Consider the following 22,885-nt stretch of genomic DNA (forward strand, 5'->3'; position numbering starts at 1 on the left):
ATATATACACATAAACCTAAAAAATGGGTTTAAATAATAATAATGATTATGTTTTACTCAAGGAAGAGAAAAATAATACTCCTGAACAAGAAACTATTATAAACCAACAACAAGAACAACAAGAACAACAACAACAACAACAACAACAACAACAACAACAACAACAACAACAACAACAATACCAACAACAACAATACCAACAACAACCAAGAGCTGAATTGACTATTGATTCAAAAAAATCAGGTTCACTCGTTCCAATTACATGTGGTTTTTATACACACTTGCCATGGCAACTATCACATGTATTTAATCAAATGGAATTTTCATCGATTATAGAAAGTATTAACCAAGTTTATAAAGCACAAGAACTTTTAAGAAAACCACTTAAAATCCTTCTTATAGTATTTCTCTTATTTGTATTTGCTGGTATGGCAATAATGGTTACACTTATGTTTGCAGTTCATAACATAGTTGTTGTTATTGTCGCTCCATCGGTTTTCACAACATTATTTATTGGTATTATAATTTATATAACTGTTCTTTCAAGAAGAATTTCAAATAAGGTAAATATTTATTGGGTATTTTTTTGTTTGATTTTTTAAAGTATACTAATTTTTTTTTTTTAAATAGAAAAAACAAAATATCGATGATCAAATTAGATTGATAAACAACAATTTACTTTATCGTGGTATTTCCTTTAGATATGAAATGTTTTATAGTAGAAAAGTCCTAAAAGAAGAGCTTTATGTTTCCTTCCCACAACCATTATCATCCACACCAACCATTCAAAATATTGCTACACCAGTTGTCCCATTAGTTTCTCAACAACCAGTTGCAACTTACCACACTCCTTTAGTTCAATCAAACAACCAAATGTATAGCTATGCCCCTCCATCACAACCAAATTTCAATTATTCAATTGATAACAGTAATTTATCTTACAACAAATAGTTTTAAGTTTTATTTTATTCAGGAAAAAAAAAAATAGAAAAAAAAAATAAAAGGTAGTTTTATTATTGTATTAATAATAAAATTATATAGGTTATATTTCAATTATATTTTTAAAAAACTTCTTTAATGATAGTTTTTTTTGGGTTAACTATCATATATCTTATTTTTATTATATTTTTGAACGACATTTTCTAATTTCATGCACACCGAAAAAATAGAAATTTTATTTAAATAAACCCCAACTTCTCTAATTTCTTTGTCAATGTCCTCAGTATTAATGGTGATCTAGTATCAAATGTACACTAATTTAATAGACATGTTTTAAATAAAATTAAAAAATAAAAACCTTTGTATTTATAATGTGATATAATAAAATTATTATTATTCACTTTTTTTTATTTAATTTTGTTTATATTTACTTATTTATTTTATTTATTTATTATTTTGTGTAAATTTATCTCTTGATTTTAATCTTAAAACTAAAAATGTAATAGTTCTAAAACCAATTATATAAATTGCTAAAATCCAGATATTTCTCCAAAAATGATCTACATCATAACCCATATTTTTAATAATTTCGTTACCATATTGATTTGGACATTGACCACCTATTTTTTGACTCTCTGTACATGTAAATTCTACATTCTCAAAGCCATTAATTACAGCACTTTCAATAATGTATTTAAAGAAAGAGATATATGGGAACCATACTAACCAACCTGGTACATCATTAAGATTAATGAAGAAACCACTGAATAAGAAGAAAAGAATAACAACTAAAGGAGCAACTGCTGTACCCACTTGGACATTTGGTACAGATGAACTAATTAATACACCCAATGATAGAGCAGTTTGTGCATTCATTACCAATACTAAAAGGAAACGGAAGAATGGAGCGGCAGCATAAAATGGATAAACTCTTTCATTACACATCCAATAAACAATAGTACCAGTGATAACAGGCAAACAAATAGCGTTACACATATCGATAAATGACTTTGCTAAAAAGAATGGCAAGGTATTATACACACCAGACGCTCTATCTTTAAGGAAAATTGTAATAACATCTGGAAACACATGAATAGTAGTCATTGTGAAGGGAAAACTAATACCCATAACAACGAAAGCTAAAACACCAGTTCTTGATTGAACACTTGATTGACCTACACCCAATTGATAGTAAACTACACCACAAAGTAAACCTTGGAACATTGCTTGGAACAATTGAACTTTGAATGCCAATGGATGTCTTCTTGCATTTAACACTTCACGATATAATAATAGTCTAAATTGAGTGAAGAAGGTTGGTCCTTCGATCTTTTCATACTTGAAATCATTTCTATTTTCTTTAGAGATTGTGTCTAATGTTTGGGCGATCATTACACCTTCGTCAGACTGTGGATATTCTTTTTTCAATACTCCAATCTCTTCAGTTGTTAGTTTTTTGTTTTTTCTTATTTTTGCTTTAGGCACACCGCTTAATACTGGAGATGTCGATGATGAGGGTGTTGCAATTTCTAAATTCTCTTCTTCGTCATATTCATCTTCATCATCTGAATCTATTTGATCCTCAACCTGTAAGTTAATTAAATCCATAAAGAAATCTGCTGGATTGGTCAAGTCACCACATTGATATCCATAACGACTAAAATAATCGACCGCTTTTGTGGTATCACCACAATATATGACATTTCCTTCACCTAATAACAATAATCTATCAAACATATCATAAATATTTGAACGAGGTTGATGGATAGTACAAATTACACTTCTACCTGATTTAGCTAATTTTCTAATTGCACGCATTACCGAATATGCAGTACTAATATTATTTAAAAAAGATTAATAAAACTATGATCATAATAATAAAATATAGAACCATGTATATTTACCTAGCGTCTAAACCTGATGTTGGCTCATCAAGGAATAAAATTGATGGACCTGTTAACAACTCTATTGCAATTGTAACTCTTCTTCTTTCACCACCACTAATACCTCTAATCTTACTATCGGCAGTACCTACTAAGGTTTCTGAACAACGTTTTAAACCCATTTCAGTGATGACATCTTGGACTCTTTGTAATTTCTCTTCCATTGTTGTACTTCTTGGCATTTTTAATTGTGCATAAAAATTTAAAGTCTCTCTAACAGTCATTGATGGAGTTAAAGAGTCATGTTGAGTTACATATCCACAAAGTTTCTTAAAGATTTGGAAATTCGATTTATTGCCATTTAAATAAATTGTACCGCTACCATTAATTGGTAAACGATGTGCTAAAATATCCAATAGTGTAGTTTTACCGGCACCACTTGGACCCATAATTGAAATCATTTCACCTGATTTTACATGACCATTGATATTGGTTAAAATTTGTTTTGATATTTTTTTTCTTCCTTTTTCAGTTTTGGTTACAGTTGTAACATAATGATTAATATCTTTAAATGAAAAGTCAACTTTATTTTTTAATGTTGATTTATTTAATTTTTTATTACTATTATCATTATTATTAAATTGATTAGTATTATTATCCAATGAACTATTATTGTTGTTATTTGAAATATCTATTGTATTCATAACAATACCATTTTCATTATTATTGTCATCATTAGTATTATTATCATTTTCATTATTATGATAATTATTTTCTTCTATATTATCTTCATTATTATTGTTGTTGTTTGTATTATTATTATTATTATTGCTTGCTCTGAAATACTTGAAAAAATTAATAATTAAAAATTAAATTAATTTTAATGTTTATATTTAAAAAAATAATTATAAAAGAGAATAACTTACCTCTGGCTCTTCGCTGTTTCCGCTTAAACTTTCCATTTTTTAAAACTATATATAAGCAAATTATAGTTTACCTTTTTTGTTTTCTTTTGATTTCTCGATTTTATTTTTACAACTTTAATTTAAATTAAATATATTAATAAATTATTTTTTATTTTTTATTTTTTCCAAACACAAAATTTATTTGTTTTATTAAATAGAAATTTATTATATAGATTACTATTAATAGAATATTATTTAAATTATATTATTATTATCTTTTATTGTTATTGATTGAAATAAATCTTTATAAAGAATATTAAATTTTTTTTTTTTTTAAATAAATTTATAAATAATTTAATAAAAATAATAATTATAAAAATGATGGGATAGAAAAACAAAATTAAATAAAAAAATATATATAATATTTTTAAAAAAATGATTTGATGGGTGTGTTTCCGTTGATTAATTGAGTGTGAAACTGTGGTGGGGGAAACTTAAGTTGTTGTATTAATTTGTATTTTTAATGTGTGGGAGTGTGTTTGTTTTATTTATATTTATATTTATTTTTATTTTTATATGTAAAACTGATGTGGTAATTTTAAAAAAAAACATATTAAATTGTTTATAATTACAATCATAATACAAAACATACACAAAATGAAATACCATTATCTTTATTTTTTTTACATTTTTGTGTGGGTGGTGACTGTATTTTGAATCTATATTGTGTTGTGAGGTAAAATTAAATTTAAAATAATAATTTGCAATTGCGATCTAACAAACACATGATTATATTAATGACAACATCAAAAGTGTATTTTTAATATTATGAAGTTACAATTTATTTTTATCTTTTTCCTTTTTAAAAACAATGGTGGAATTTTTTAAAAAAAATAAAAAAAAAATAAAAAAAAAAATAAAAAAATTTTTAAATCTATTTTTATATTTTTTTTTTTTGATTTTGGTTGCTTAAAAAATATTATTACAATAAATTGAAATTCAACTAAACAGAATTTTTCCTATTATTTACTTATTAAGTTTTTGGGTTTTAAAAAAAAGGTGGTTTTTTTTTTTTTTATCACAAATTTTTTGAGTGTTTTTTCTTATTTATTTTTTTGAGGACATGTATCCGTAATTGTGAGTTGTTACCTGTTTGTTTTTATTATAATATGAAAAATAATAAAATAATAAAAACAAAAATAAAAAAATTAAAAATAAAAAAAAAGAAAATTCTGATCAAAACGTATAAATTTTATTTTTTTTAAATTTAAAACAAAAATTAATAAAAAAAAAAAAAAAATTTTAATTATTTTTTTTAAAAAAAAAAAATCCAAAACCAACTTACACGGCAATAGCAACAACAAATTAAAGATATTTTAAATAAAATTATTATACATATTTTTAAGTCATTTTTTTAAAAATTAACACCCAATATTATGAAAATTCGAATAATAATTATTTAAATATTTTTCATTACACACAACAATTACGAAAAATTTATAAATACAAAAAAAAAAAATAAACAAAAAAATAAAGAAAAAAATTAATAGTTTAGAAAATAGCCATGGCATTATAATTATAGTTTTGTAAGTATTTTTTTTTGAAGGGTATTCCCTTTCATTAATCAAGCCATCTGCCACCGATTATAGCCTATATTTAATTTTCAACTACCTTCCATTTAAAATTAAACAAAAATAAATAAATAAATAAATAAATTAATAAATAAATAAAAAATTTAAAAATAAACCAAACATTTATTTTCACTTCTTTTTTTTTTATTAGATTTATTAAAAAAACAAATATTTCCATTGTGGGGATTAAATTAATAAATTTTTACACCACGGTTTTTCAAAGAAATGTTTTTTTTATTTTTAAATTAATGATTCTACAAAATCCATTATATTAACTTTTAGATTCTTTCAAATAAAAAAAAGGGAACAAACACATTACAACTTATATAATCTTTAAATTAAATCATGACCAATAACAATATTATCATTTAACTTTTTTTTTTATTTTAAATAAATATTTATTTATTTATTAGTTTTTATTATGACATTATAATTTTAGTTTAATTTAATTTTGTTTAGTTAAGAAAAATTAAACAATTTTTTTTTAAAAAGTATTATTAGATATAAATTATGGTTTTTTTTAATTTAATAAAAAAAAAAATATATAGAATAAAAAAAAATATATATTTTTCGTTGTGGGGGTTATTATAATTTTTCTTTGATATTAAAAATTTATTTTTGTTATGTTTTGATAACACAAGTTTTTTAAATTCAATTGAATAGTGTCATTAAAGATATTGTTGCAAAAGTTAGAAATTTTATCATGATCAAATAAATAATTTATCTTTTTTTAATATTGGTTTAAATTATCATTGTAACCTTGTCATTTTACCACCAGTTTAAAAGTTTCAAAGACTACCCTAAAAATTTGGTTTTTTTTTTATATTTTAAAGAAAATATTTTTTCTATTTGTTATTTGTTATAATTTTACAATTATTTTTTATACAAGAACTTATTTTAAAACAATAATTAAAATATTACTGAATTGCTGCTCGTAGAAATTTGGGATTTGTATAGTAAAAAACCCCCTCCCACATTTATTTTAAAATAATTATTTTTTACTTATTTTTTTATTTATTTTTTAATAAATAATAAGATTTTTTATTTTTTTTAATTTTTTAAAATATTTATTTCTACAATTTTTTATTATTTTTTATATAATAATAAAAATAATAACAAACAATAATAAATGAATAAAATTCCAAACTATATTTTTAATTATATTTTAGAAACTATATTAAAATATAAATATTATAGCGCCAAAAATTTAAAAAATTTAAATTCAAAAGATTACCACAATGGAAGAAATTTAGAAACTATTAATTACTCTCTAGTATCTAAAAAATGGGGTGAAATAATTTCAAGTTTACTTAATAAATATTTTTCATTAAAAAATAATGAAGTGCTATCTTATTTTTTACTTAATAGTAACTATAACAAAAATTGTTATATTGTTAATAATTGTACTACTGCAACAACTAAAAATAATTGTAATAATAATTTTAAATTAATTAAAGAATATCCATTAACTATTTTTAACTCGATAGAAAAATATAAACACTTTTTAATTAACTCAAGTAATATTCAATGTAAAAGAGTAGTTAATTTAAACGAATTCGAAATAGATGATTTAAAAGACTTTTTAAAAGAAAACAATACCAATTATATTAATAATGTAGAATTTAATATAAGAATATCCATCGATGAATTTAAAGGAGAAAAATTAAAATTTGTAAAAGAATTCAATTGCGATATAAATATTGAATTAAATGGTGCTCTTTATGATCAAGTTTTCAATAATGGTATTTTAATAACCAAACCAGCTTTAAAGAAATATTTAAAACTAAAGCCAAAGAAGATTCATTTAAAACCAAATGACAAGTATTGCCAAGATTCGTATATCCATATGAACTATACACCTCTATTTGAAAATAACAGTACCGTAGAAGAGATACATGTTTCATATACCGACCACGTTGATCCATGTTCCATCGCAAAAATAAACAATAAAGTGACCAAATTAAAAAAGTTATCTTGTTCATTTTTATTTCACGATATTTTGAAAGGTTTAAATAAACAGAATCAAGATTCAAGTAATGTTACAAATAGTAATAGTAATATCGAGTGTTTAAAGAATGAATGTGATTGTGACTATGGTGGCTTAAGAATCGAAAATTCAATTCAACATGATTGGGAAGCAATGATATACACTTTAAAAACAAACAGCACCATTAAAGACCTTTCATTAAAGAATTTTTGTCATAAAAACAATTGCTATGAAAATTTAGATACCTCCAAGCTTACAAAGGGACTAAAAGAAGTATTTACAAGCCCTTTATCAAGTATCGAAACATTAGAACTACAAACTATAGATTTCATGGATTCAGTTTTATTATCAGCATTACAAGAAAATCAAACCATTAAAAATTTAATATTAATGAATATTAATGAAGCTTTAATCTTCAAAAAAGTGTTACCAGTCAATAGAATAATAAGAAATGTATATTTAAACTGTATCAACTCAATGGATGACCTCTTATCATTATTACTTAATAGCCAAGAATTAAATCTGTATTCAATTTCAGTTAAATTTAAACGTTTCGAAGATAATGATATTATAAAATTTAAAACAAATTATAAAAACTACAATAATAATATTAAAGAATTTAATTTCTATAGTTCCAATAATAGAAAATTTAAAACAATATTGTATAATAGTTAAAATGTAAAATTAATAAAGTATAGTTTTTTAAAAAAAAAAGTTTTAAAATTTATTTTTAATTTAATTTTGATAAATAATTAATAATTATTTGTTCTAAAGATTTAATTGAATCATCTAATGGTTGTTTTTCTTTGTCGTTAATAACATTTGATTTTAATATTTTTTTGGATTCGATGAGGAAACGATCTATAAGATCATATGGAATGTTAAATGTTACTGTCTTATTATTATTATTATTATTATTATTATTTATATTATTTAATTGAATAGTTGCTTGATTAAATAAACTAATTAAAGTATTTGAAGCTTCTAAAAGACGACTATATTTGAAATAAAGTTTGAAAAGAATCTCTTGTCTACCGTTATTGAACCATTGAATTAACCAACTTGGTAAATCTAAAGAACCTTCAAAAAGAATAGTTTCAGCAACAGATTCATGATATCTAACTTGACCCTTTTTGGCTAAAACTTTATCGGCAATAAATTTACCACCCTCCATTTTTCCAATAACAATAACTTGTTCTCCTTCTTTAAAGAATGGTGGTACTCTTTGATTGTATTGAACATCGAGATAAAAGTTCTTAGTATCTACAATATGGAATGAACAACCATTGCTTTCTCTATCTACTAAACTACCTTCTTGGACTAGACCAACCATCTTTATTGGTTTTTGTTGATTATTTGCAACAAGTTCTTGTTGACTTTGTTTTTGTGAGTTTTCATTGACAATTGATGGTGGTAAACAATCTAAATCGGCATCGGTATCATAACGTTCTAAATAATCTTCTAATACCTTCCAAGCAACTTTAATATTGTCATTATAATGGTAATACTTTGAAATATCGAAACCAATACCAAATTTGGGGACAACAAAAGGATTTGATTGTGGGTTAAGTTGAAGTTGAACACAATTCAAAGCAAATGATTCAAAGATAACACCTAAATTAAATTCGTGGGAAATTGCTAAAGAGAAAGCTATATCGTATAATGAATGACCAATCAATTCTTCTAAAAGCTGATGTGGTGATAAAACAAAATCGCAATTGACTTGACTGTCTACTTGAGAAAGGTGTTTACAAGCTAAATAGTATGAATAGTGTTTCTCGATTGCATCCAATGTAAAAATATCTTTTGATTCTAAACCTGTTTGTTGCTTGGCATAGTTAAGTTGTTTATTTGTGCCAATATTTGATTTATTAACTAATGAGCTGTCGACTTCAATCCATTGGTTGTATGAATCTAAAAGTTTTAAGGAATTTATAGTTGTTGAGAGTAATTCTAATTTGGCATCTAAAAGTTTTTGTTGATCATAAATTGATTTACCACGAGATTTACCAAGGCCTTCGATATCGATTCTAAGGGAACGTTCATAGAAAACCACGGCAGCATTACGGTAGTTGCATCTACTAATATAATAGGCATAAAGAATGGTATGGTAGTCTGGTTTCTTATTTAAATCTTGACTTGAGGCTAAAACCAATAAATGATCTTCAATATCTTTTTGAGAGAATGGAAGAGTACAGAGATCTTTGATTTCGGCATTTTCACAGAGTGTCAATATTAATCTTCTTTTATTTTCATTAGAGATCTCTTTGTTTGGATTTTGTGTGGCGGCGGTGAAGGCTAAATCATATTTATTAATCTTTAACGAGTATTTAAAGATTAATGAATATAAAGATTCTAATTTCTTTGTGTAGTCAATATCTATAAAATCTTCTTTATTTCTATTTAAGTGTTCTACAGCAAATAAACTAATTTGAATAATTAACTCTGGTTGGCCACGGGTTTCAAATATTTTGATACACTTGAAATAATAGTTACTAATTAATACTTCTTTGGTATACATTTGATCAAATTTTGATATATCAACAAATAAATTACAAATTAATTCATCTCTAGAAATTGAACAAATTCTTAACATTTCTGGATTTTCATTTTCAATTGATTCGGTTGCTTTGATTAAGCATTGATATGCTTCGTTAAATTTGGAAAAATGTGCATTGCAAATACCCATTAAATAATAAAATGGTGCTATATTTTCATTGACTTGATTATTAAAAATAATTTTTAATATTTCCTAAAAGTTATAATAATAAAATATTAGTATTTTTAAACATTATATTTATATATAAATATATTTTACTTACATTTAAATGTTTATATTGATTCTTTTCAACTAAATAACAACATAATGAGAATATATCATTACGTGGAACCAAGACACATAATAATTTTGAAATTTGACATTCAATATTATCAAAGAATGTTAATTTTGAAGTAAATTGATTTAAATGATTATTAATTAAAATTGATAAAATATTTGTATCTAAATAAAAATAAAATAATTTTGTTAATATTGAATTTAATTTATAAAGTTTTTTTAAAATTATTAAATTATTACTTTTTAAAACTATAAAACTACTACTTTTATCTTGATCCTTTTGTGATGAAGATGATTGTTGTTGTTGTTCATTTAAATAAATTTTATCAAATTCTGTGTTATCTATTGATTTTATATAATTTTGTCTGTTAAACCAATTTAAAATATAATAGTTTGATAATAATTTGAAGGCTTGTGGTAATGAATCTTTTTCAATATCAAAAACTACTTGTGGGTCTAAATTTAATTGAGTTCTAAGATGTGAAATACAGGCTATTAATAATGAAAGTCCTGAAAGTACATTGAATTTCATTTCTATAGATTGTTGGAAACTATTGGTTAATATATCTGAAAATAATTCTCCAGCCCAAGCTTTGTCAGTATTTCTAGCGGAAACTTGTGATTGTAATGGAATAGTCATGTTGTTGTGATTCTTGAATTCCTCATTAAACTTTTCTAATAATTTTTCTATAGAGTTGAATGGTTCTTGAATGGATTGGAATAATTTAATAAGACCTGCACTAAAGTTTTCATGGTTTTCCCATACAGTAATTAATTTTTCGGCTTCACCTAAAAGAGCGAAATTGATGGCACTATGTGATAATTCATATTCAAATGATCTGAAATTATCTTGAACATAACTGTTAATATAGGAGCAGCATTTCATCAAGTATAATAGATCGTGAACCAAGACTGGTTTGTTGGAACCAAAAGATTGATCTACAATTTGGTTAAAAAGTTCATCAGATTCATTCTGACCTTCTTCATCATCGTAAACTTGGCTGTTATTTGAAAGACTCTTTGAAAAGAAACACTCCAATTTTGACATTGGCTTCATAATTGATAATTGATTTGATCTAATTAAAAAGATGATAGATGAAGATGATTCTATAAACAAACCAGAACCAGTTAAACAAATCGATTTTTGATATTTTACACAAAGTCTATAGAAATTGGACCATTGATCTTTTGAGTTGTATCTAAGATCTTCTTGATTTACAGTGTTTACTACTAATGTTTCTAATGAATTATAGTCATCATTTATAGCCATATCATTATTTGATGCAGCGTCGACTATTTGACCACGATATTCTTTTAAGGCTGTTTCAATTGCGATGGGCGAGAATAAACTACGGTTAAATAATTGATCGAAATAAAATGATTGGTCTGATTCTCCTTTGAAAAGTTGAGTTGATTCATAAAGCTTATCGATATTATTTGACATTTGTGAGTTGAAGAATTGATTAAATTCCATATTTACATTTTCAGATTCTGGATTACCAATGTAAATATGCTTTAATGATAATATCTTTTCATTGGTTTTATTTCTACTGCCATCTGCTTCATCATCTTGATCCATAGTATTATCACCATCATTTTCTTCATTATCATTATTTTCTTGATTCCATAGTGAATATAAATAACCATTGTGGATATTAAAATCGATTAATCCCTTTGCTTTAATAAATGAAAATCTTTCTTGTTTATATTGAATAATAATTGAACCATTGAAGTTTTCTAATGAACCTGAATAAAATTGGAACTATAAATAAATTTGATATAAAAAAAATAATTTTATATTAGCATAAAAATTAATAACTACCATTAATTTACATATTTATAGTGTACATACATGTGATTCAGATTCTAGTTCAAAGAAAACTATCATTAAAAATGAATTATTTGATTTTGGATAAATTTTAAATCTTTTATGTGTTGATAAAATGAATTGTTGTTGTTGTTGGTCTGATTGGTCAGATGATTGTGATTGTTGTGAATTTTGTTGTTGTTGTGATTGTAATTGTTCGTTGTTGCTCCATGATTCTGGGTAAATTGTTAAGTCATTTAAAAATCTTTTTTCATTAGCCGACCAAACACGAAGTTTTGAATTATTTTGTAAAATAAAAGCCAATGGCCAACTATTGGTACCACTATTATAATTAAATAATTGAATATCTTGAACATATTCTTGTTTTTCACCCCATTTCCAACTAAAGAAGCCTTGGTTTTCTTTACAGTCGAATCTCTTTAAAGAAATTTCACCACCTTGTCTAACATCGCTTAATTCTATAAAAACACTTCCCGAGCTTGATGAACCTATAATTAATTTGGTTGGTGAAAAATATCTAATAACAGTCATATCAAATGAATCTGGTACTACTGATCTTACTCTCGACCATTGATTATCTAAAGAAGAGTTATTTAAATTTGAAAAAATTGATTTGAAATTTCTATTTTGTTGTGATTGGTGATTAACTCTAATATCTTCGGTTGATGTTTTTCTTTTATTTCCAACACTCTAAAAATATTAAAATATTATTATTATTAATATCATTTTTTAATTTTGATTTTGTGACACAAATTTTATATTTAACTTACTGGATCTGAATATTCAACAACATTTGGATGTGGTAATATAAAACGATAAATTGATTTTGATAAAGTTGTAAACATAATCACCACATATTCGTTAAACTCTTGAATGAATATATCACCAATTATACTTGAATTAATGAAATGGACTCTGATTTGATTTCCTTCTAATGAATGATGTAAATAATGCTCGGATAACTCTAATACTGAACCATTGTTAATTACTCTCCAAACTATGAATCTACCATTGGTTAATGATGATTTCTTAAAATTAAAACCACCTGATCTGTATGGAGTTGAACTAAACTTCTTTGTGACTTCATCTCTATAAAAACTATTATTACTAGCTGAGTTTGGTACCTCTATAGTAAATTCTCTCCATTGATTTGAAGGATGATCTGAAAATGATTTTAATGGAATTTCATTATATTTTAAAATAATATTATTATCAATTTCTTGGTCATTATTATTGTTATTATTATTTCTTTTATCCATTGTATTATCCAACTATTAATTGTTGTAATTTCTTCCTCTCTCTTTATAAAAAAAGATAGGTCACACACAATTATGCTTGATTGAACAAATATATAAAAAGAGAAATGAAAAAAAATTAAAAATAAAAATATAAAAAAAAAAATGAAAATAAAAAATTGAAAAAAAAAAAAAAAAAATTTAAATTTTTAAAAAAATATTTTTTTTTTTTTTTTGAAAATAAATAAATTGGGGAAAAAACGACCCTTTTTATTTATTTGATGATTATATATAAAATACATATATTTTACCAAAAAAAAAAATGGTTTACAATAAAAAAAATAAAAAGTTTATTTTATCTTTTTTACCTAATTTATTTAAATTTTAAAATCAATTTTATACAAATAATCAATTATTCGAATGTCAATGAACAATGATCTTCAAAAAAAAAAAACACCATCTTTTTTAAACAAATTACTTTTTTTTTAATTAATTTGTATAATATAAAAATAATGAATCTATTTAAAACAAATCAAAACCAAAATGAAATTTTTTTTTTTGTGACTTCTAAAATTTATTATTTTATTTTTTTAATTATTTAATCTGACATACGAGTCTGCATCTCTTTTTCTTATGAAATATACAAAAACTATTCCTACAACAACATCCATGGCACCCATAGAGCATAATAAAGCTGTTAAATTATAATTATGAACACCATAAACTGTAAAAAAAATAATTAGTATAAACTATTTAAAAATAATTATTACTTGGTATTATTCAATTATTATTAGGAGATATTTACCTTTATCAATTGTAAATCCAGCACCAAACCAAGCTCCAACTACAACAAATGGAGCAAATACACACCAAAATACTTTGAAAATATCTTTAACCCAGGCTCTTCTTACACTACGCTTTAAAATCAAACGATGTCTTTTTCTAATATGCTCTTTATGTAAAAATAAATCTATTGATAATAAAACTGGTGGTACCCAATGTATTAAAACATTTTGTGACCAAGCAAAAGCCACACTATGATGTTCTATTTTTGCTCTATTTGAAATAAAATCTAAATAAAATCGATATTATTATATAATTAATAAATTAATTCCTATGTCCCTATGTCTCTAATTCCGATTCCTATTTCCTATAAAAAATCATATTTATTTGATAATCATCAAACTATATTATATATTTTACATACCTGGATTTAAAATTACTAATAATATAATGGATGTTACCATTACTACAAAACTACCTACAAAACTTAAACCATGAATAATTTGAACAAATATATTGTTTTTACTACTTGTTAAATCTAATTCGAAATAAATTATATGAATTAACCAAAACCAAAAGGTTAAGTTTGTAATTAAAAAAGGAAACCTAAAGTTGTAATCGTAACAATATTAGTCATTGGAGTATTAATTTATTATTAGTATAATAAATGATCACCTACATAACTGTTGCTGTAATAAAATATGCCAATAATAAATAAAATAATATTTTTCTTCCATAGTGTCTATATTTATCTTTTTGTAGCTGTGATTTTATGGGTAAATCTGAATAGTATAGCGATCCACCATTAAAATCTTCTTGGTATGGAGATGAATCCATTTTATAAAATTAAACTATTATAATACTATTATAATTTTAACTACTATATCTAAATTATTAACAAATATAAAAAAAACAAAAAAAAAATAAAAAAATAAAAAAAAATATATGTATATTATTAACGAAAATGAGAATTACTATATATGTTTAAAATAAAGGGGTGTGGATTTATTATGTTTAGTATTAATAAAATATGATTTCTAATATTATATATTAACAGGATAATAAATAAAGTTTATTAAATTACTATAAGAGGTGAATGAATAGAGAAGATAGAAAGATATGTTTTGAAAAAAATAAAAAATATTTTATTAAAAACAAAAAAAAAAAAAAAAACAAAAAAAAATTAAAAAATTAAAAAAAAATAAAAAAAATAAAAAAAAATCCACACACAACTTAAATAAACAATAATTTTTGCGCACATTCGAGCGTGAATTTTAATAATAAAATGAAAAGACTTTTTTTTTTTATTTTTTTATTTATTTATTTTAGATAATATCATTTAAAATTAATGAAGTGTTTGAATCTAATATTAAATCCAAATCATGTTTTCCTTCTCTTAAATTAAACTCCATTAAAGATATTTCGGTAATTATAATATTGAAGGTTTTGGTTTTTATACCAGCAGTTGAAATTTTTGATGAAAATAAATCTTGAACAATGATCGGTTTAACTTTCTTTTTACCTGTCGGTCTATCTATATAAACATCTTCTTTTTTAGTTGGACCTTTGGTGATACTGACTGCGAAATCATTAAAATTAAATTGAAGATAATATTTAAAAAATTGATAGAATAGCTGAGCTGTTGTGGATTTGTTTAGCTTTGGATTAAAACTGATAAGTTTCGAATTGATGTATCTGACATGGTGATCCTCTATGATAATATTTTCTTTTAAATGATCTTTTTTGTTGGAGCCTGCTTCTAAATTGGGTAAAATTGGTGGATATATACCATATTGTAAGAAATGGATCACCATTAGGACGAGGCAAAATGATGAAAATGTCCCTTTTGAGGCATCATTGATATCTTTTTGTTGTGCCCAATATTTAACTAATAAAATTAACTCCTTGCAACGTGGATCTAGATCGCTATATTCTTTAATTAAATTTGATTTATATATACCGATTTCATGATTGAAGCACATATCAAATTGAGTGCCTGTATTTAATTCTAAAAATCTAATAATTGGAATGGTTGCCGAGAGTCTAAGATCGATGATTTTGTATTTTTTACTATTATTCAGGAAATCTTTAACTTGTAAAAATAAAGCTCTATCTCCCATTTGCTTTAATGTAAAGCAAACGTCTAAATCACCTCCTTTGAGAGACAAGCCATATAAAAATGAACCATATAGTTGAATATCTGCAGTGGTAAATTCTTTTTCTAATAGTTTTTTTAATCTTTCAAAACCAATTTGTTTATTTATATCGCTTCTAGTATCTTTTAATGTTGTTAAAAGTGCTTCGATTTGATTTAGATATCTTTGTGAAATTGAAAGAGGTGGCATTGCTTTAATGGAATATTCTTTAAACTGAATTTTATACAATTTAATTTCATCAGTTAGCTTTCTAAGTTTTTTGATAATTTCATTTTTGAACACTGATTGTAAATCTATATCATTTAAATGAAAAAGTAGTTTTGAAAAATTTGATATAAAACTTTCATTATTGTTGTTATTCAATAATAAAATAATTTGATTTTGAATTTCTTTACCATAGCCACCTATTTGTTCTAATTCTTTATTTAATAATTTATAATTATCTTCTCCAAAATTCGTATCGTCTCTATACCACTTATTATCATCATCTTCATCGCTGTCAGTGTCAATTTCATTGAATTCTATATCATATTGTTCATTGAAATCTTCGTTTTGATTACGGGTACCTTCTCTAGTTTTGAAATGTGAAAATTCACCTGTAGCTAAACTCTCTTGATGTAAAATATTAAATTCTTTTGTTGCTTTTGAAAAGTTTTTGATATCTTTAATATTATATGTTTGTATTTTACCAATTTCTGAAATATATTTAATAAGTTGACTCCAAATAGTATCTTTTTCTAATAAGTTTTTATTACCAATTATGAATAGGCCGTATTTAGCACGGGTTATAGCAATATTAATTTGACTTTTATCGTTAAGGAAACCCAGTCGTTCACTTCTAACACATGAAAAGATAATAATATCTTTTTCAACGCCATGAAAGCCATCAATTGTATTAATTTCAATATCAATAGGTTGGTTGAAATATTTTTTTGATAAAATAAGCTCATTTCTTTGTAATTTGTATGGAGTGATGATACCAATTGTTAATTCTTTGAGTTTTGGATTATCTTGAACTAGTTTTTTGATAATTCTAAATACCGTTTCGATTTCTGATTCGTTCTTTATCGAACCAAAGCATTTTTCTTCTTGACTGTCGATAATATCATAAAATTCAAGTGGGGTATATTTTTGATCTTGATTAAATAATGTATTGTTTTGTATTAAGTTTGGAGAGTCTTTTAATTTACCAGAGTAAAAATGTTTAGATGAGAAATGAGATATTGATGGATGCATACGATATTGGGTATCTAATATTTGAACATCTATGGCTTTTGATAATCTTTCAAATAATGATATATTAATTCCATTATCGACTGAATCTTTAGAGAGTATTTTTGGTAATGATTGTACTGGATCACCAACAAGTATTAGCTTTTTAACATTTGAACTAGAGGCCAAAGGAATGATGGTAGATATTTCGCATGATTGTGTTGCATCATCAATAATAATAATAGATGGAATAAAATGATTTCTTCTAAAATCCATTGCACTTGCAGATAATGTCGACAAACAAATATTTGTGTTTTTTAATGTATTGGCTCTAATTTTAGACTCCTTGCCAAGTAGACAAATTGGGTGTATATCTTTTGAAATGTTTTCTAAACTACCTATTCTAGTAATAACTGGTGAATATTGCTCCATGTTGTTGCTATAAAATTTAGACTTCATTAATCGTCTTGATATTTCATCTACAGATCCATGAGATGGAGCACATACCAAAATCTTGAAATTTGGATTAACAGCCAATAATATTGATATTAAATTAAGAACCAAATGAGTCTTTCCAGTACCGGTTAGACCATGTACTAATGTAATGCCTTCAGAGAATAAAGATTGATCTACTGCATTTCTTTGTTGATCATTTAAAGCATTCATGTAGTGTTTAGCTAATAAAGGTGATAAAATATACTTGTTGTGTTTTAATGATGCATCTTTTTCTTTTGTTGGGGAAATAATAAAATCACACATTGGACTATCTTTAATGGAGGAAAGAGCCTCTAATTGTCTTTGGAATGTAACTGTGGTTGTAATTTTTGAATAGAATATAAGTTTTTCATTTACTGAAACACTATCGAAATAGGTATAAATTTGGTCAATAAAATCTTGAGTATTTTTTGATACCTTAAATAAAACTGATACAGTTTGTTGGGGATTGTTATTAATTCTTTCACCATTCTTGAATCTTGTAAAATAATCACTTTCAACAACAATTCCAATTACAAAATTTATACTTGAGTTTGATTGAAATAGCTTAAATAATACAAGGTCATTGGCTACTAATTCGTCATCATTTGATGATAAATTAGTTCTAAAAGAAACCTTTAAAGAGTCACTAGTTTTAGATATAGACTTGATTGAAACAATAGAGTTCATATTAAGATGATGTAGATTTTGAAGTATTCCATCATGTTGGCAAATAAATGGTTTTTCATCAAAATCGTAAAGTGCACATTGGATATTTCTTAAAAAATTTTCTATAACCGACATCTTTAGTGATTCTAAATAATCTTGATGGTTAATAAAACTATCTGATGTTTGGAGAAAAGGAATTGCTTGTGGGGATGTTTTTAAAACTAAATCTACAATACTTCCAACCTAAATGAATATTATTAATAAAAATTGAACAATTAAAATTTTATAAATTAATGTGTGCACTTACATTTGAATCCTCCATTCTAATTTGATGTTTTAATTGAGGTATTGATTGAAGTTTGCTTTCACTTAAATTAATTTGGCAAATATAAACATGAATTTCGTAAAATAAATGTTTGATTAACTTTTCAACTGATGGATGAATACTTTGAATTTTAATTGAAGAAAATTCATCTATGGTTTTATACGAGTTTTGATTAAAGGACCCACCTATTAAACTTTTAATTGGAATAATTTTAGCACACTTTTCAAATTTATTGATGAACCTTTGTATTGATATATTATTTGAAAACGTTTTTGATATGGTATTCTTTTGATGAATGAAATTTACTACATTTAAAAGTCTTAATGAAATAATGGCTCCATGTAGTATTTTATATTGAGAAAACTTCTTTTTTATTTCATTTTGAGTGCTGATAAAAATAGAGGATTTTTCTTTGTGTAAATCATAGCCTGAGTATATTTCTTTCAATACACCTAAAAATGGAATATCCACTTTAACTTGATTTAAATTGTATAGAATGCTTGAAATCTTAAAAGACTCTTTAATGCACGATTTAATTATTTCCTCTTGTCTATTGAGTCTGATAGGGTTGGCGGAACAGCCTTTAAACTTGTTTCCAGCAATATTTTTAAACTCCTCAAGGGTTTTTTCAAACTCTGTCAAAATTGTAGGTCTATTGAAAACCAAGATTTTATCTTTGAAGGTAAGGAATAAACTCTGGACTGGGTCAGTGAAATTATAAGGATTATTGAAGAATGATTCTTGAGCCATTGTTTGTAGATGTGCAAGTTCATCAAATCTTTGTTCAGTTTCTTCTTTACTAAAATAGTGTTTCAAACTTCTTAATTGAAATTCATTATTAAATAATAATAAAAGATATAATTTAATTAATAACTTTTCTAAATTTTCACACTCAGAATTACAACAAATAATGAATTGATTGCCAATTAAACCTCTTAATGTTGATTGTGCTTTGATGACATATAGAATTTCTTGTTCTTTATACTTCTTTATATTGACTAAGCTCTTAGCTATTTTCAATTCTTTTGAACCTAATAAAAAACCCCCTTGTTCTAAAACTGCTGAATAACATAAACTGTAATATTCATTTTCTTGATAATTTGGTTCTTCTTCATCACTATAATTTGGTGAAAATGGTGCTACTGTTGATGTTGTTGAAGGTGATAATGTGGGTGATGGAAATGGTCTTTCAACCAGCTCTTTTGTGATTTCTTTAAGCCTACTCCAGAAATAATTAAATAAGCTTGATATTCTACTGAATATAGTCAACTCTGGTACCTCTATAAGTTCATCAGTATCTTTAATTGTATATTTGAATGGTTTAAATAAATTGGATGAAGTCCTATAGTCTAAAAGATCTTTAAAGTTCATTTGTAGTAATTGATTTGATTCTGAATGAAATGACTTGTTCATCTTCTTTATGTCATTTTTGAGTTGATGATTTGATTTTATATGGTCTTTCACGTAATATACTTCGCCAAGTATATCGTTTTGATAATAAACTTGCAAAAGAAGGGCCACCTTAATTTTTACAAATAGTTTTTCAATCTCTTTATTGTGTTCGTATCCATGTGGTAATTGATTTAATAAATTGACACCATCTTTCTTATGCTTGAGTACTAAATTAATAAAAACATCATGCTTTGAAAGTGTCTTTAGGGTTCTTAAAACATCAGATTTTGTTTGATATATTTCGATTAAACAGGAAATAAATTGGGTGGTATTATTACAGTTGATAAATGAATCTATAATCTGTTCAATTAAATTAATTTTTACAACGGGTTGCTGATTTGATAATATTGTTGAAATACTTTTACCTATTAAAATAAATAGATTTGTTAGTATAAAAAATAAACCAATAATTAATATGTTTTTACTATTGCTTACAGTTGATATTAGTTTGTGGGATAGGTAATGGTGCAGTAATTTTTTTTAGCTCTGTCAATGTATTGTAAAACTGTTCGGAAACTTCTTTATCAAACAAAGACAACTCTGGAATCTTTATTAAAATATTACCTCCATTATTTTGAACCTCTATATTTTGAAAACGAAACAAGCTCTTCACTGACTGAATACATTCTCTAAAATCTTTAATATCTTTAAATATCTTGGCTCTTTTGTTTTGAAGCTTGATTAATTCTCTGAGTTTTGTAAAAACAGTAAATTTATCTAAACCATGTGGCTCCAATGAATCCATTAAAAATCTTCTTTGGTATTCTATATTCAATACAATCGAAACCAGTAATCTTGAATGTAAACTTTTGATTAGCCTTTTTTTTTCATTACCAACATCTGTTTGAATAAAAGACTGAAACCATTCATCAGTATAGCTAATTAAACTTTTAATGACCACAATGAAACCATTAGCAAAAACAATGTCTTTGATCAAATTTAATTGTGGATTATCTTTTGGAAAGTTAACGATTGAAATTTTACCTGTAGACACTGTAGTTTCGACTATAGCTTCAATTAAACAACCCAATATTCTATTTTTTTCATTTATGAAAGGTAAAGGATTTGATAATTTTGGTGAGTTTTTATTTTTTAATTTTATATTTTTTTCTTTATTAATATTATCACTATTAGTATTATTTGATAAATTATTATTTTTATTACAATCACCACCATTATTATCAATATTACTATTTAATGTTTTATTAATTGAGCTGTTAACTTTGTCAAATAAGTGGTTTAATAATGATGATATACTGATTTTACCAATCTTTGGTTCTTCAATAGTTAAATTATTAATTGTTAATTCTTGTAATGATTGAGAATATTCACCTCTAATAAATTTGAATGGAGTTATTTGGTTCTTATTTTGAAATTCTGAAAGCTTTTTTGAAAAAGAGGCTTTATGTTCTAAATCGATCGAATTAAGTTTATCCTTTTGAACTTGCCTCCCGATTTCTTCGACAAAACTAAATAGAAATATATTACTCTTTACTGATTCTTCCATAATTGATGTTATTCTATCATTTTGAATCGATGTTAGTTTCTTTTCTAAGAGATCTCTTTCTCTTTTGATTATATTATATAATGATTCTAATTGTTCTTTATTCACATTATCAGTGGTTGTCAGATCACTAATGTTTTCTAGAACTTGATCGATATTTGTACTCTTGAAAATAACACTAAAAAAGTCAACAGAATTATCTTGAACCAATGCCTTGTTGATTTTTTCGAACTGATACTTTAAAAATGAGGAAATGGAGCTGTGATTGCCGATTTTAGGTTCTTCAACTGTTAGGCCGTCATATGTAAAATGTTGCAATGATTGAGAGTATACACCATTTATAAAACTATTAACTGTTATTTGATTTTGATTTTGGAATGTGGTTAACTTTGCAATATAGTGGAATCTTTGGGATTTGGTGATACTTTTATTTTCAAGTAAATTCTCTAACCTGTCGGTTTGGATAACTCTGCCAATTTCTTCAATAAACTTGAAATCTATTATTTTTTTCTTGATTTCGCCAGATTTAAAGACATAGTATAGTTGGTCTTTACATAATACTTTATATTTGATCTCCAATATCCTCTGTTCTCTTTTTATGATATTATATAATATTTCTAATTCACTTTTATTTGTTTCATCTTTTTCTTTTAATTGAATAATATTTTGTAATATTTCATTTATTGTTACATCATTAAAAACTATATTAAAAATATTATTATTGTTGCTACACATTTTCCTTTTATATTTGTAAAAAAAAACATTTATTATTTAAGGTTTATTATCTTTTTTAATATGCCATTGAAAAAACATGACGAAAAATAATCAAAAAAAAAAAAAAAATTTTAATTTTAAAAAAAAAATGAAAAAAAAGTGAAAAAATTTTATTTTTATTATTGTAATTTATAAAATTAGTGCAGATTTACATTTCATGGTGTTTTAAGAGACTGTAATGCCACTTGGGAAAAAGGGTAACTTCATAGCATTAGATTACATCACACGGAAGATTTTTATAAAAAAAGATTGTTGTCTGAGGGATTCGAACCCTCGCATCAATGATATTGCA

At 24.5% G+C, this 22,885-nt stretch overlaps 6 protein-coding genes across 6 annotated transcripts; 2 read left to right on the forward strand and 4 right to left on the reverse strand.

The window, feature by feature from the left end:
- Nucleotides 1-23: 23 nt before the first annotated feature.
- On the forward strand, nucleotides 24-951 carry DICPUDRAFT_150262 (uncharacterized protein; the record flags this gene model as incomplete). Its single annotated transcript, XM_003286242.1, has 2 exons — nucleotides 24-563; nucleotides 631-951. The coding sequence occupies 2 exons, from the start codon at nucleotides 24-26 to the stop codon at nucleotides 949-951; spliced, it is 861 nt and encodes a 286-aa protein (XP_003286290.1).
- A 350-nt stretch (nucleotides 952-1,301) lies between these two features.
- Nucleotides 1,302-4,009, reverse strand: ABCG1 (uncharacterized protein). The gene is made up of 3 exons (XM_003286261.1): nucleotides 3,749-4,009; nucleotides 2,844-3,667; nucleotides 1,302-2,773 (listed from the first exon to the last, which is right to left on the reverse strand). The coding sequence occupies exons 1-3, from the start codon at nucleotides 3,782-3,784 to the stop codon at nucleotides 1,384-1,386; spliced, it is 2,250 nt and encodes a 749-aa protein (XP_003286309.1). The 5' UTR covers nucleotides 3,785-4,009; the 3' UTR covers nucleotides 1,302-1,383.
- A 2,478-nt stretch (nucleotides 4,010-6,487) lies between these two features.
- On the forward strand, nucleotides 6,488-8,020 carry DICPUDRAFT_77192 (uncharacterized protein; the record flags this gene model as incomplete). The annotated part of the gene is made up of 1 exon (XM_003286243.1): nucleotides 6,488-8,020. One exon carries the CDS (start codon nucleotides 6,488-6,490, stop codon nucleotides 8,018-8,020), a length of 1,533 nt encoding a protein of 510 aa, XP_003286291.1.
- Nucleotides 8,021-8,075: 55 nt separating this feature from the next.
- Nucleotides 8,076-13,268, reverse strand: DICPUDRAFT_150265 (uncharacterized protein; the record flags this gene model as incomplete). Its single annotated transcript, XM_003286262.1, has 5 exons — nucleotides 8,076-10,097; nucleotides 10,168-10,346; nucleotides 10,422-11,943; nucleotides 12,034-12,699; nucleotides 12,780-13,268. The coding sequence occupies 5 exons, from the start codon at nucleotides 13,266-13,268 to the stop codon at nucleotides 8,076-8,078; spliced, it is 4,878 nt and encodes a 1,625-aa protein (XP_003286310.1).
- Nucleotides 13,269-13,834: 566 nt separating this feature from the next.
- DICPUDRAFT_77194 (uncharacterized protein) lies at nucleotides 13,835-14,864 on the reverse strand (the record flags this gene model as incomplete). The annotated part of the gene is made up of 4 exons (XM_003286263.1): nucleotides 13,835-13,968; nucleotides 14,050-14,316; nucleotides 14,452-14,633; nucleotides 14,707-14,864. 4 exons carry the CDS (start codon nucleotides 14,862-14,864, stop codon nucleotides 13,835-13,837), a joined length of 741 nt encoding a protein of 246 aa, XP_003286311.1.
- A 488-nt stretch (nucleotides 14,865-15,352) lies between these two features.
- On the reverse strand, nucleotides 15,353-22,554 carry DICPUDRAFT_150267 (uncharacterized protein; the record flags this gene model as incomplete). Its single annotated transcript, XM_003286264.1, has 4 exons — nucleotides 15,353-18,781; nucleotides 18,846-20,680; nucleotides 20,751-20,897; nucleotides 21,150-22,554. 4 exons carry the CDS (start codon nucleotides 22,552-22,554, stop codon nucleotides 15,353-15,355), a joined length of 6,816 nt encoding a protein of 2,271 aa, XP_003286312.1.
- Between the last annotated feature and the right edge of the window lie 331 nt (nucleotides 22,555-22,885).

Source organism: Dictyostelium purpureum, assembly GCF_000190715.1.
Source record: "Dictyostelium purpureum unplaced genomic scaffold DICPUscaffold_66, whole genome shotgun sequence".
Taxonomy (NCBI): Eukaryota; Evosea; class Eumycetozoa; order Dictyosteliales; family Dictyosteliaceae; genus Dictyostelium; species Dictyostelium purpureum.

Coding starts and splice junctions, on each gene's coding strand:
- ABCG1 (XM_003286261.1), bottom strand. CDS start 3,784: ATGGAAAGTTTAAGCGGAAACAGCGAAGAGCCAGAG. Junction 3,668..3,748: donor GAAACAGCGAAGAGCCAGAG/GTAAGTTATTCT, acceptor AATTTTTTCAAG/TATTTCAGAGCAAGCAATAA. Junction 2,774..2,843: donor ACATCAGGTTTAGACGCTAG/GTAAATATACAT, acceptor AAATAATATTAG/TACTGCATATTCGGTAATGC.